General features: G+C 36.7%; 1 protein-coding gene across 12 annotated transcripts in view; it reads right to left on the minus strand.

Annotated features, from left to right (window-relative positions):
- The window catches only part of SLC4A10 (solute carrier family 4 member 10), a 168,383-nt gene that overhangs the window by 42,376 nt on the left and 110,381 nt on the right, over positions 1 to 15,626 (minus strand). For 9 of the 12 annotated variants that reach the window (XM_039710399.1, XM_039710159.1, XM_039710317.1 and 6 more), the window contains 2 exons: positions 11,943 to 12,131; positions 2,676 to 2,767 (listed from right to left, as the gene is read on the minus strand). In XM_039710399.1, the coding sequence (XP_039566333.1) occupies positions 2,676 to 2,767; positions 11,943 to 12,131 (281 nt within the window). The remainder of the gene's footprint in view (positions 1 to 2,675; positions 2,768 to 11,942; positions 12,132 to 15,626) is intronic. The other 3 variants (XM_039710070.1, XM_039710931.1, XM_039710762.1) reach the window with 1 other exon arrangement.

The raw sequence follows: 15,626 nt of genomic DNA on the forward strand, positions 1-15,626 counted from the left end.
TACACCTCTTATCCCAGGTCTTTAGCTGGAGAGACCTGATGTGCATCTTAATCTACACCCTAACCTGAGTCACATTCCTGACCTGACCCTAAGTAGTCAAGGCAAGCTTTAATTAAATATAAAACTGAATAACTAATACAGAGCCCACGTCCCTCCAGGGCAACTCAAAGACTGAAGAGTGGTGGACATCTAACCTGAAACCAAACATAAACTGACATGAAGACAAACTAAAAACCCAACATCCCCTCCTAGTAAAACATATTAATCAAATGTATTTATAAGTAGGGTCAACCAGCATTCAGCACCAGTCAGTTGCTTCCCATGGTATTTGAAAGACCAAACTCTGTCAGTATGGGACAGGGGGCTGTCTCAGAAATAATGATTCCACACAGAGCACAGGAATGTTGCTGTGAGAAGAGATGTGGGTACAGTCTCTTTATACATTTTGAGTTTCAGGACAATTAATGTTCCCTTCAGTCTTTGGCATTAAAAAGTAGAAATGAGGCAGCTGAAGTTCTTAAACCATCACCCCCATTCTGCTCAGACAGGGGTAAAGTGGTGCTGTGACAGATCACCTCCACCTCCCCCTGAGAACACCAAGTCCTGGTGGTGGCAGCAGAGGAAGAGGAGGGACACATTTACAAGCAGCACAAACCAACTCCTATAGCTACTTCCATGCTACTGAAGTAACACTCAAGACAGCTTTCAGTGCCTGTCTCACATTTTTCATTGATAGGTACCAATACAATCAACACAGTCTCAATGCTGTATCCAGATTAAGTCAGCTTTTTGAATCAGCTCCAATTTTGGAATATTAGACATAGCCCAAGGGAGACAGATGAGCAAGGAGAGAATATGTGAGGTAGTCAAAGGTGCTTTTTTGGTAGAAGATAAATGAAATTAATATCTGGAACAAAATTAGAGCAAGAAATCACAATACTCAAGAGAAAATTAGTGTACTGCTCTACTTTCCTCTCAATCTGTGCATATAATTCCAATTATAACCGTTGGGAGTTATTGCAATAACACATTTCAAGGGGAAACTGCACTTATGCATCTTCAAAAGGATAAATGGAGCTATTTAAAGTCAGTCAAAAAGAAAGGCATTAGATTACAATCCTTTACTGTTATTTCATTCCTCCTAACAAAAGTTGTTCCTTTCATATTCCTGACTTCCTTGTTGGTATCCATCACTGTTGAGGTTAGAAAAGATGAAATGTTGATTTCTTCCAGCTAGTTTAAATGGGAATAGCTCTTTTGATCAGCAAAGCTGCAGCATTACAAAAATAATGAGTGAAGGATCAAATGATGCAGCTTCCATTCTTGTTGAATACAAACAGAATTGCAGTTAGACAACTGACTGGGATTTGGAACCTACAACACTCAAAGCAACTGGAGAAATGTTCAAGAAAAGCACTATTGAAACTTAAGTCATTCCCTTCACTTTTGTATAGCTTAATTGTGAATAGACAATTTTATTTGGATTTTTTAACCTTTACAAATTTTACATCTTGATACTAGAACACTTGCAAAATGAATTAGTTTTCCTTAAGACTTTAATACAAATATCATGAAACCAATATTATATTTGGCTCTTTAAAGCATTATAATTTTAGTTTGAAATATGTTTAAAGGATTAATATTAAATTTTTAACAACCTGCCACTGTTTATAGATGTTCTCACAGCCTCTATAGAAATGTGGTTCATAATGCATTCCCAGCCAGCTTGCTTTTTTCTCATTGTCATTGACAGAAAGATCAGTCTCCCCTTTTATTTCAGCCATATACAATTCATAGTCTGGAATGTTCAGTCTAAAATTCAAACGATGCAAATAGCTACTGCTGCTAGGAAATAAGTCTGGCACCAGATGGAGCAATCACATAACTCTACTTTTAGCTCAGCTGCACGAACATTAAAATTCAACAGACTCAAAGTGCTGTTCATCAGAATTTTGGTTTAAATCACCTTTCTTCACTTACTCAACCTTTGTTGCACTAATGTGTCAGCTGAAGCCATCTATCCCTGTCAGGCCTGTCATCTGCATCCATTGTGACTGTCTTAGGTACACACAGACTTCTTACACAAATTAGGATTCTCCTCCACATTAAAGCTGAGAAGCTGTTTGCTTTTCTTTGCTATCTAACATTGAACTGTCATTGCAGTCTCCACTACTGAACAGTTAACATCTTTTGTAAAGTGTACTGAAAGATCTTGGCTTGCCAGAAGAATTAAGTTATAGGTTTACAGAAACACATTCTGTTTGAGACATCTGGAATCCACGAGTTCAGGTTATAAAAAGCTTAGTTTGCATTCACACATCCCTTCTACAGAAAGTCAAAATCTGAGGTAAATGTGAATTATAGGAATTCTGAATTAATTTCCTACTTACATAATTTTCTGTTAATTTGTAAAATTTCCCCTACAAAGATACACCTGTGATATTAAATTTATCTGTGTTCCTAAACTGTGATTTTCTCTTACACATAATTTAGAAATAAAATGTAAGATTCTGGTTTTTTCATACAGAAACTGTACTGCAGTGCACACAAAACTTCAATGCTAAAGTAAAATCTACACTTCACAGATTTTCCTGACTTGCATGGATTCATTTTATTTAATTTTAAATATCTGTTTGGCAGTCAGGAAGCTCTCTTTACCACCAGTGAACACTTACCTTGCTAAAGTCAACGGTGCTGTTTTCTCTGCTCACATCATTTTTGTTTTCAATACAGGCTGGAGTAGCCTGTGGGGAAACAACCTGACCTGCTAAAAAAAAGTATCATTATTACAGAATACTAACAGTTCTATAAATAAAGCAACATCCAATGACACAATTATTAGAGCTCTGCATAAATTTCATATCATAGATATATGATGCACCTAAACACGGCATTTCCATTAAAAACTTATTTAGAATAGCACATTCTCAAAAGATAGAACATTCATCATGTGTAGTTAGGAATGTGAGACGGTAATTTCGAAAACATAAAAGATGCTGTTGGATATTAGAAGACAAAATTTCTATACCAATTAAAGCATACAATTGTAAAGATATACATTTGGGGAAAGTCCTGCCTTCACATAGCCTATGTAAATAATTTGAGGAGCTGTCAGTTTTGGGTAATATGTATCTACAAAAGTATTCCTCATTAACCTAAATAGGATTACAAATTTTTACAAAGTTACTCGTATATAAGAATGTCCTGATTATAACAACTACAAAAAACAACATAGAAGTGGACTGATATTAAAAAAATATATTGGAAAATAACTGATTTATAAGCTCAGTATTGAAAAATGTGATTATGGACATGTATAAAACAAATGTTTCAGTAAACACATTTTTTAAAAAATTCCACTGAGGATTTAGTAAAATATTTTAAAGAAGTTTTAAAAATATCTCAAGATAAGAAATGCTTAAATACACCTCAGTCTTGTGGAAACAAAGAGCAAGTCTTTGGGCAAACAGAATTTCGCCAACAAAAGCTCAAAAAGAAAAAACCAAGTCAACTAACAAGTCTATGTCATACAAAGCACGTTTTTACTTAAAGTCAACATTGCCCCTGCACATGGTCAGAGCTCACTGTGCCCACACCGAGGGAGTGGGGCTGGCACAAACCCCACAGGGGCACTGGCCATGCCCTGCTTGCCTTCACTCTTTCTCCCTCTCTGGCACGTCAGAAGCCACACACAGCTCTGAGCACCACAACAAAGTACAAGAGAAAGTACCAAATACATGAGCCAACTATCTCTTACTGCCCTAACACATACCCAGGAATAACTACAGAGTCCAGCTGGCCCAGAGTCAGCATCTCGTGCCCAGCATATATTTGTTTCCATAGCGAATAAAGTCTCTCATATGACTGAGAAATGATGATGTGAAAACATTGGTTCTGGTGAAAATCAACCTAAACTTGCACAGTAACAAAGACCATATGTTCATGATATTTGAAGATGAAGACAGTCAGAAGTCCTAAGCTAGGCACATTGTCTGGGCAATTCCAAAAGCCACAGTGTGGCCCCTCACACTGCTGGGGCTCACACCTGCAGCCCAGGCTCGTCCCCAGCCACAGCCTGGACACCAAGAACTCTGCAGGATCCAGCCTGAGCAGGATCAAACACTTGCAAGAGCCCCTCAGCCACTGCCAAAATACTGAAGTATCCAGTTTCTGTCACAGCTGAGCAATACAGGAACCCTAAGTCTGGTCATGAATTCCCAGCTGAAACACTTGCTCAAGGAAAATGCTGGTTTTCATGAAAATCAACATGTCATTTTCCACTAGACAAATCTCCCATGACACAAAACAGGTTTTAGACTCATGTGTGCATCCTGGCAGCACAGACAGATATTGCACTTTGATTAGGTAGTACATTAACAGAATGTTTAAAAATATATTGCTAGAAATCCTGTCTTTAAACTGCAAGTATTTCCATTTTTCTCTCTGATTCAGGGCAAGGACAGATCAAAATAAGAATAGAAAGAAGGGTTTTTGTTATTTCTATTTTGTTATTTCTACAGCGAAATAAACACAGAATGACAAGCATGTAAATCTAAGCAAGTAGAATAAAGTCAGGATTCAAATTTACATATGACAAAAATAAAGGATTGATTTTAGAAATCCACATATTTATGTAAATTAAAGGAATACAAAAAGAGGCTATTAATTCCTACATGTCACAGGAGAAAACCTTTGCAAAACAGAAGCCAGAAATTATTACATATGCAAGGTATTTACAAACAGTCATTCAATTTGTCTGTTTTAATTAGAACTGAAAGAAAAACGGAGTTCCATCATTGTTACACCATCATCTTTACAATGTGTATTCAAGCCACACTGTAATTCTCTTTCTATATTCTTTATTTAGCAGTCCTTGAATTATTTCCACAGGAATCATCCTGTAGCATACAGCTGTTAAAAATCATTAATATAAAAATTATATTAATTTTCTTTCTGTTCTATTTTGGAGATTTTATTAATGTGACAAAAATAACTCTTCCACTTATTCAAATAGAGAAAGCATAAAGTGCAGAAAGTTTCTGTCTTAACTTACTCCCAAAAAACTTAAAATCTAGTCCTACAAAACCTGCTGACTCTTCATTTTTTTTCCTTTGAAACATTCATCTATACCCTAGGATGTAAGAAAAGGGAAATAGTTGTAATAATTACTCATACTAATATACATATTACATTAGAAAGAAGCTACAGGAAAGTAACAGAAATAGTAGTTCATTATCTTTCGGTTGCTAATTGGGCATTTGCACTTTTTTTTCTGGACCCAAAAATTCAAGAAAATGAGAGCAGAAATATCTGCCAGAGAAAAATATAGTGACCAACAAAGGAGTCAAAGCATGGACCACCTGTTTAGATGCTGAAGTTTTAACATCATAATTGGAGGTGTCAAAAGCAACCAGCATTAACAGTCCAGAGGACTTTTAAACAACGTGTCCACTTTTTTTAAGGAGAAAAATATGTAAAGATATGCATATAAGGAATAAAAAGCCATCACCAGTAAGTATGTGAAGTTTTTAAGAATAGCATATGTTCTTTTTCTGTGCCAACAGAAGACCTCAAACTTTGATTTACCCATATGCTGGAATAATCTGAAAGAACACAAGTTTTACCTTGAGGCAGAAAGACATGTTTAAATAGCTCTACAACTTCGGACAGCTTTCTGGATCATGGAACAGCAAGTTTGGGTTTTTTACTGTATTGAGTAACAATCAAAGATACAAGGTAGAGACAACAGGTAATCTCTTTTTACAAAAAAAAAAAAAAAACACCAAAGTAACCCCAGACTCTAGCCAGATTTTAAACATTTGTCATGGTTTATTACTTCTTTTGTTTGAGCTGAAAATATGGGGTTTAGGCTGCTACAAATGGTGAAGGCATAAACCTGCAAGAGGGAACAAGAGCTGCAGCAGCCTCACCATTCCACTCCTTCCTGCCCTCTCCTCACCAGCTCCACTCCAGCACTCCTATAAAATGGGTATTTACACGTTGTATGGGGTAAATACAGAAATTTGTTCTTCAAGAGTGCAATGTAATACTTTCAGTCACTATAAAGCTGAAGCCTCAATTTTTCCTGCAGTCTACCTACATAAAGCACATGAAGAGCTGCATTCTTCAACAATTCATCAGAGCCATTCACAGTTTTACGAATCAAATGCACAGTGTGGTATAATTGAAATATCCAGGGTACATACAAAGAAACTTAATACATAACAGATAAAACCACACTATAATTGATGTAACAGCTTTCCTATGTAATAAAAAGCCAATATCAACACAGTTTTAAATTTATGTTTTAAAAAATTGCATATATAAAAAATGTGTCTCTTTTAGATAATGTGAAATTGCCAGAACTTTGACTAGAGCAAGAATTCACACAAAAAGCACTCTTGCATGCAAAGTCAAGCCACTTATAAATCAAAATAAGGTCCACATTTGTTACAGTAATGGAAGTTTGCATTTGCAGATACAGTTTGCCATTTTTGAGACAGTCCTGGAAAATTAAAAAAAAAAAATTATCTCAGTACATTAATGTCACATGTAACATATTCTTCCTCCCCAAAATGTAGAACTTAAGGCATTTAACTGTGTATTGTGGTAGTTATTCAAAATCCAAGATGTCTCTAGAACATCAATGACAAAAACGCAGAACAGTGTAGTCAGACAAATCACAGTTAATGGAAACAAACTGGATGCAACCAACACATCAAAGGAAACTAAACCAGAAAAGAAGTTGGTTATTCTTCTAAACCATACATATTTCTTCCCATTCAGAAAAAAAAAATCCTCATTTTCAAATTTCTTCAATCTCCAGATTTTTCACTACAACTAGTCACCAATTTTCTAAATCTAAATGGACAACACTCTCTGTATCAAAACTCAAAGACTGGAAAACAGTATGTTTTCTTCAGTATATGATAAAATTATAATTAACAGAGCATCTCTGCAGGCTGAATTGTGTTTATGCCTTTAGGCCTCCTGATGAACAACATTTTCAATCAGTGAAGAATCATGTAACTCCCATTGTACCTCCGTAACTACAGGGAGATTTGATGTTCACTAATGATATACAATTTAAGAGGATGAGGAAGAAGTCACTTTAGCTGTTTTTCTAATGCTAGGTCTGAATATCTCAAGCATAATTCACATGAAGTCATGCAGTATAAACTAAAATGCTGTGATTTGCAGTTTTATAAATTGATGCAAGAACATAAACTTAATAAAGAAATGGCACCGTTCCCCCCACCAAAACAACAAATTCCACAAAAACGTCTCTTCAGTGTGCCACAGCTGCAGACAATGGCCTGTGGTATTTCTCAAAATCACTATAGCAAGAAGTTGCATGCTGACAGGAAATTGATATGAAGACATGGGTGTACATTTGAAATGATCTGAAGCCCAAGCAAGAATAGGTATTTATACTACCTCTGAACCTTCAGGGAGTTTACAGAACCCAAAGGATAGGAGATGAGGAAGGTACAGAGATGAGATGAGCCTGTTAGAGACAGACACAACAAAGACAGAGCAAAATAAAGAAATACAAAGATGAATGATACAGTTTTATACATACAGATTACACATTTTATCATGGGTACCAGGAAATGTAGAGAAAGAAAGAATAAATATCAGATGAAAATGCTCATAAATACAAGTTATATTTTAGTAGCATAAAAATCTGTGGAAAATACAACCTGATTGAAATATATACATTGAGAAGACTAAAACAAGAAATACAGCATTAGCAACCTTAAGGCAGAATTAACTATCATTGAGTTTGTCTTCTCTTCAAGGAAAGCTGAAGCAATTCCCCTGATCCAGATCCAATACTTCAGAAAACTTGTGAGTATATCGATGGTACTGGTTGTGGTTTACTCACAAAATGAAAGTGTATGGTTACATATTTAGGAATCCCTCCCCACCCTCTTCATGGGGCTCTAGGTTATATCCAGCTTTCTCCACGTGATAGTATTGACATGGGAGATTCACGTCCTGCAAGCTCACTCCAAGTTATGACATAAATCCTTGAACTGATCTTCAGAAAAGATTGGGAAACTGAAGAAGGTAACTAACACCATAACATAACTGAGAATTTTGACTTTTCAGAATACTGAAGGATGCTATCCTAAATTAGGACAAGCATAGTCTCCAATACCTCTGCTTGTACTCATGCTGCCACAAAACACTGAAGTCCAAACCAGCCCATCATACTAACTGAAATAACTGGGAAAAAAAAGACCATGTCAAAATGAACAATTTCAGCAGCTCTTGCTATTAGCTCCAGAGATCCCAAATCTAATATGCCATTGCTTCCTTCAAGCTCCTTGGAATACAAATAAACCTCTGCTTGGAATTTCAGAATTTCTCAGAATCAGACGTGACGTGTGGTGCAACCCAATTTTCACCCTAACAGCATGCCTGCTCTGATGTCAAGGGAGAAGAAACTTATAAATGGCAGAAGTATGGAACAGAAGACAGGCATAAGATCATGTTATTGTGGGTAAAGAACACTTCGGCAAGGTGCAGGGAAACAAAAGTAACTTAGCCTGCCATGCTCCTCTCCCGCATTCCTTCCTCTTGGGCTTTAACCAGTATAATATCTGTTAGATTTCATTATATTTTTTTAATATATGCATAAATGAATAAAACATAAATTCCCCTAGACTAAAAGTGAAATAGCCAGTCAAAACTTTTAAATGTTTATGTGACGAAAACTTCTTTTCCTAACTACATTTTCACAGAATCAGTTATTTTTTCATGCCACATGTGCTTAAACTCTGAATTTCAGAACCCCCTTTATAAAAGGGGAGAGGCTTATGAAATTATTTTAGCACTCCTATAAAACAGAGAGGTGTCATATATTTGCAGTTGTCTTTGGCTTTTTAGGCCACATCATAGGAATTTACAAACACAGCTCAGAGGTATCAGAGTGTGAAACCTACTCATCTAAATAAAAATAGGTTAAATTGCTTTATAAAGTAAACTCTCTAAAGATGATTTACCAATGAAAAATTTCATATTTTTACCTGTCTTTTACAGTATTTATGCTAAAATCACTTGCCACCCTCTATTTTGGGTACTTGGTGTCAAATTAGCCCATTAAAAAAAAATCATTTTTTCTGCTCTTATGCCAAATTTGACTGTCGTTTTTTACTGGAACATCAAAAGCAGGCTTTTAATTCTCACAGTTTTGATGCCTAATGAAAAGTGAAAGTTAAACACAGCATGGCAGCATTAAAAATGCATGGTAAATCCATAGCACCCTGACATCTTAGCCCTGCAGAGGATGTGAAGAAAAGCCATTGTAAACAAAAGATAATACTACTAAATACAAAGCAAATTAATTAGATGGTCTGACAGATTCATAAACAAAGAAAAATGGAGGGAGAACATATGTACAACTATCTTCCAACAAAGACATCACAATGGCCTGTCAGTAGTGCTGCCATATATTGAATTAATTTATGTATTCATTTTCAGACTTTGCTCTTGAACATCTGAAAATTGACACATTGATAAGCTACTATTGTCAAGAACTTGGACAAGGAAGGGAGTTTCAATCCTCAGCTGTACCACATAACCCACAGATCAGGGACTTTGAGCTCTGAATCACCTTTTTTACAATCAACAAACTGCTAAGGATTTTTTCCAGCTCAATTGTCTAACACTAACCCCAAATTTAACCAAAGAGACAGCTTTCTGTTGTGCAGAAAAAGTGTTCCCATGTCTCATTTCAGCAGGAACAAGTGTCCCTTCCAAAGCTGCTGGTCAATGCAGGAGACAGCCAAGCATGCATTAGCACTTCAAGGATGCAAGTAGAAGCACAATACCTCAAATTGATTTAAAAACATCGCTATACAAAAAGTTCATGCTTAGGACTTTTCACTGTAATTTAGATAGAAATCTGATATAATTTCACATACGCTTCCTGAAAGTTATTGATTCTATTTCTTACATACATATATAATTTTATTATGTCTATTGGTATATTTAATTTAAATTAACACAGTAAAAGTGACTAAGATTTTTTTAACAGAAGTCAAAGCACTCTGACACATTTCTACACAAGCACATGAGGCATTTGGCATTTTTTCATCTTGCAAAACAGGGACAGACAAATGAAAAACTGTAATATGTCTCCCTACTTAAGAGGATCACTTAACCACTGAGTATATAAAATTAGTGTGTTTAATATGGACTTAGATGCTATCCTGATGAGAATTTATTTTTGGGGGGAATTTAGGAAGAGCTAGGAAGTTTGCCAGAAGAAACTCAGGCAAAAGCAAGATGTTTCTGGAGTGAATTACTGCATCAGTTCCACTAACAGACATAGAAAGTTACTGAAATTGAGGTCATGATAATTTCACAGCTTGCCCTGAAGGTTCTTCTTGAAGCAACTAATGCCTATTTATTACGTAAGATCTAGTGCAAAAAAGCTTAATGGAATGCAAGCTGCCATCTTGCATCCTGTGGAAATTAAGTACAGGATCATTATATCATTAACTTTCTCTAGTGTCTCCTGAATATTAGTTTAAAGTCATCAGCAAAAGCTGTATAAATCAACAAGAAAGTTGCCTTAAAAAGGATGGACAATCATCCTACTTACATTTACTCTTGTGCATCCATATGCATGACCACACACATCTTCGTAAATACTGTTTTTTCCTTACTCTTACAATGACACTTTGCCACAATTAAGGTTTCTATTTAATATCCTCATTAGATGAAATTACATGTTACCTTTTAGGTCTAGGATCTTCCCCAGAGAAGCACCTAGATTTAGATCTCTTGAAACTTTATATGGCAGTGATTGAAAGAAACCTTCTTCCCTGAAATCAAATTAACCTTTATTATATATAAGCAGCCCCATCTTTTCAGATCAGCCACTCAACTGCTCTTTGCCTTCTGTCCTATGCCTGAGAGCACACAAATTCCTCTTGCAATCCTGACCTTCCCTGTGCTACGGCTGTTTCCTCACTCCCCACTTCCCAAGGTGAAAGGGGAACTCAGTAGGGCTCTGAAACAGAGTGACAGCAGAAGGGACTGGGATTTCACTAGAGCTGATTTGTGGAATAAGAGTTAACTGAAAAATATTTGAAAAATGTGGCTGCACATTTCATAACACAGACCTTTGTTTATGCAAATAAGGAAGTGGCAATAAGAAATTATCTTTCATTATGATAATCTACAACAATAATATACTTTGTAAGGTCTTCTGTAAAAGCGAGGGGGGAAAAAGTTATGCCAACATTTTACTCTAGAACCATTCTGCAAACATTTCTCATTTGCATTATTCTGATTTTCCTACAAGGGATTTTTTGAAAGAACAAGGTACAGCCTTTGTGACATCTCTCCAACAGTGTCATATTGAAATGTTTGCCTCATTTTTCAAGCCCTCAAACTCACCTATAAAATCTGAAGCAGCAGTTGAGTTCTAGCTAATGAATACACTGTTGTAGACTTACAAACTATTTAAGCAATCCACCACCTTTTAAATAAATAGGTCCTGAATAGTCAACGGAAGTCAAAAATAGTCCTACCATATTCCTGGCACTGATGGAGCTTGTCCACAGCTCAGAACAACCCTGTGCAAAGATGCTCAAGCTCAGTCTGAGAAATTGCACAGGATACTTAAAGCTGCACTGAAATAACACACCATGCCAGTTACCCAGGATACCCAGCAGAGCTTCCAACACCTCAGCGACACCCTTGAATAGCTCTGCCCAGCCCGAGTTGTGCAAGGCAGCCAGATTTTGAATTTGAGCAGGTACATTTCTGAATGCATAAGAGGAGCCACTCTCATGCAGAAAGTACCATTTTTACAGGGTAGCTTTTCAGGGCAGAATCACACTGTTAAGCTGTGGGTACAAAGCACATGCAATACCAAACAGGCAGATGCTATTGAAGGCTCAAAATGCAAAATAAAGCATTACCATTTTTGTCCATGGAATGGGGCTCAGACTGCTTCTTTCCAATATCAGCAAAGGATCTTACAATTGGGATCCTATTGCTCAGCTTCTTCTGGTTCTGATGGTGATGCTGTTTCAGTAATGCCTCATGCACTCTGTGACGAACATCCTCACTGAGCTGCCCAGAGCCCACCTGCTGGTCCAGAATCATATCTGAAAATATATACACAAACATAATAAAAGAGGGGAAAGAGGAAACTATTTCTCTCTTAAATTGCAATAATATTAGTACCCTATAGGATTACAAATGAAGTGCACCAGTTCCTGTAATGCAACAGAATTAAATGTAAGTTTTATCTAGAAGTGTTTCACTTTCAGGGGGAGAGAAACAGGGGAAGGGCAGGGACAAAAGGATGCTATTAATATAAAAAAATCCTGAAAAAATGATGCTGTTCACAAATTAAGGTCACCTATGCAATGACTTTGAAGTCAGTTCTTAAGCACTCTTACATATAACATACTTAAATCCAGGGTTATGATGTGTATAAGATGTCTTCTCTTTTCCAAATAACCCCTATTCTATTTCCTACAAAGGACTGGCTGTGAGGAAACATTTTTTTTATTCCCTTTGTTATTTGCCACAGGAGATCACAGTCTTTCTTTCTTGTAATTATAATTACAATGCCTTCAGTGCAATGCAAAGAAAGTTCAGGTAAGACAATACAGAAAAATTGCTGCATTATTTGTCAATATCAAATAGAATCTATTTCTACTGCCAGATCATGTATCATGTAACATGTTACTGCAAGAGGATAATTTCGAGATGAGAGCAAAACAGATCCTCCTGCTAAGAAATTACAACCATTTTTGCAGTGCACTAGCAGAAAATAGTTTTACATATTCATATTCAACACTATTTGCTTATAAATAAGTGTAACTCTACTTGTATGGTGTCACTCCTGGAATAACACTATATTTCAAATAAAATATTAAAATATATTAACTGTTGAGGATGATGTCAATATTTAAGGTTATCCCTTTAGGAGAGAAAATTACAGCAAAACAAAAATCAAATCCCTATCCTCTTCCTTTCCCTAGGATGCTCTGCTAGGCTCATTAACAGCCACAGAAGCCACAGGGTTGGTGCCAGTGTGGTGACTAACAGTTTTTATTTCCTGCCAGAAAGAAGAAAGTGGCTTACTTAGAGTTTTTTGGGTTTTTACAATAACTACCCTTTTACTGTTGCACTGCTAACACATGTAATAAGGGAGGATGCATTCAGTTTTGGAAAGAGTGAAGATGTGCTTTCTTGCCTTGGTATTTCCCTCCAGCTGTCATTCTTTTAACGTAGACCCAGTTGCAGTAGTAGCTGCAGGAAATCAAATACAGTCAAATTTCTGACAGATTGTATTGATTGCTATATTTTGACCCTTTTTTTCAAGCCCTGCACAGATGTGAGCTAGAATAAGAAAGACTGTGTCTGTTCACCCCTATCATTATGGAATTCCTTTTCAGTTTCTCCCCAAGCCTCTCAAAATATTTTTTTAAAGCCCAGGTCCCTGCAATATCAGTAACAACCTTAATTGCAAAGATTGTCTTGAAAACAAGAGCAGCTTACCATGCTTACCAATTCCAAGAGTAAATGGCCAAAAAGAACATTTTAAACATTTAATTTTCAAAATAGACTGTAATCACTTAATCCTGTAAGTAGAAGAGCCTACATGCTCACATCAGTTGAAGCTGTACATATTTTCAAAGCCCTGGTCTTCACTTTTGTATCTAGAACAGGCAGCCATTTCTTCACACTCCATATGAAAAAAAGGAGGAAAGAATCTTTGTTTTAAAGAATTTTCCTCTTGAATGCCCTTTTAAATTCTGCACAGCCCCCTTCTAGCAAAAGACACAGCTTGCCATTTCATTTTTTCAAGGATGCTTCACTACCATATGAAGCTTTCAGAAGGATGTGGAACCTGTGGAATATCCAGCTGCACAGTGTTACCCGTTCTGTTAGATGCTCACACTAACATTTCTGCTGACATCAAGTCAGTAGAAGTAGGATGAAGTAGGATGTTTCTTCAGTAAGGAATCTTGGTTGGTACTGGAACCAAGAAATCATTTTTTCAAGCTGTTAAAGACAGATATTCTCCCTGACTTGGTCATTTAAAAGAATTCAAAGAAACTTCGGGTTTCATATATTTCAAGAATGTTTTCTCCATTCACACTCAGTTACAATACATCATCTGTATAAAATTAATTTTCTAAGTCAATGTGAGCACTTTAACAAGCTATAACAGTAACTGAGCTGTAACTCATCACCACCTGTGAACAATTTACCCAGGCTGTGAATTACAGCACTGGGGTGCAGACAATTTGTATCAGTTCAAATGCAGCATGGCTCATGCGTGGCCCAGCAGAGAAAATTCCATCTGTCCCACCTCTAGAGTCAGCAAGGATGCAAAAGCAGGTTGGCTGCTTCCACTCACTCTGGAGGTGTCTATTACACTGCAGCTTTGTACAGAGAGGTGGCCAGACCCACGTGGAGTTCCCACACGAAAATGGACAAAAAGGAGGCTCTCAAGTGTGGTGACAGCTCGCTCCCCACTGCACCAGGTTCACAGTGCGCTCATCACCTCATGTGCAACAACATACAGAATGCTCAGGTGAAACATAGAATAAATTTATAGAAAACATACTGGATTTCTATCAAAATACTTGTGAAGTCCACAAAGAAATTCCTGGCTCATATTCTCCTGATGTAGGTTAGCACTGAGAGTTTACAGCAGAAACTGAATTCAGTGTATACCAGCAAGGGTGCTGGTATTCAGACTTCCAATTTTTATAACTGTACAGTTGTAGGACAAAATTAGAGATTAATGACAAAACGTAAACCACACAGGCTTTAATGTGTATCACAATTGCAGTGATAGCTGACTACAAAACCTAATTTAACAGCCACAGTTTTTCTGGCTTGTAGTTCTTGCCCTTAGGGACAAAGAAACCAAGCAACCCTAATGCATTGCTTTATGGAAGACAATCAGGTGGAACACTACCCTCTATCTTGACGGGTCTCTAAAGAGGAACTGAAATATATCCTTCCCTAGTGAGTCAGGAAGGAGGAGCAATACAAACCCAACAATTAGGATTCCTGGGCTGCACTTGTGAACCAAGACCCATTTACATCGTTTAGCTTGTTTATAATCACCATTGTATCTAAGCTGGCAGATTTAGCAGCTCATCCAAGAGGGCAGAGCACTCCAGTTTTTCGAGACACAGATTCTATTTCCAGCTTTACCTGAAATTATTTTGTTGAAATATTCAAGTATATAATACTTGAAAAGGAAAGAAAGAATGAAAACTGTCTGCTTTTTAAAATAACAGTATGAAATTTTGCTGAGAAACAAGAGCCAGTATTTCACAAAACTGTAAATTGCAGAGACAAGGCCAAAATTCCCGGCTTGCAATTCAGAACTGCGGGCACAGTGAATGCCTTATAAAAAATAAATTTTGCAAGCAGAGATTGACTTGTGCAATCTAAAAAGATTCCTACAGTTGTGGCTGACATGGGAAAACACAAAACAACCACAGAAAAAGACAGCGCTACTTAGAAGTTGGAAGGAGATCTACAATTTACCCGCAGACAAAGGAACAAAACCTGACAGTTTCTCTGCAGAGGTTATTGCCACATGCTAAGCTGAAAATAAAGCAAAC

Source organism: Passer montanus, unplaced genomic scaffold (genome assembly GCF_014805655.1).
Source record: "Passer montanus isolate IOZ18808 unplaced genomic scaffold, ASM1480565v1 scaffold1, whole genome shotgun sequence".
Classification (NCBI taxonomy): domain Eukaryota; kingdom Metazoa; phylum Chordata; class Aves; order Passeriformes; family Passeridae; genus Passer; species Passer montanus.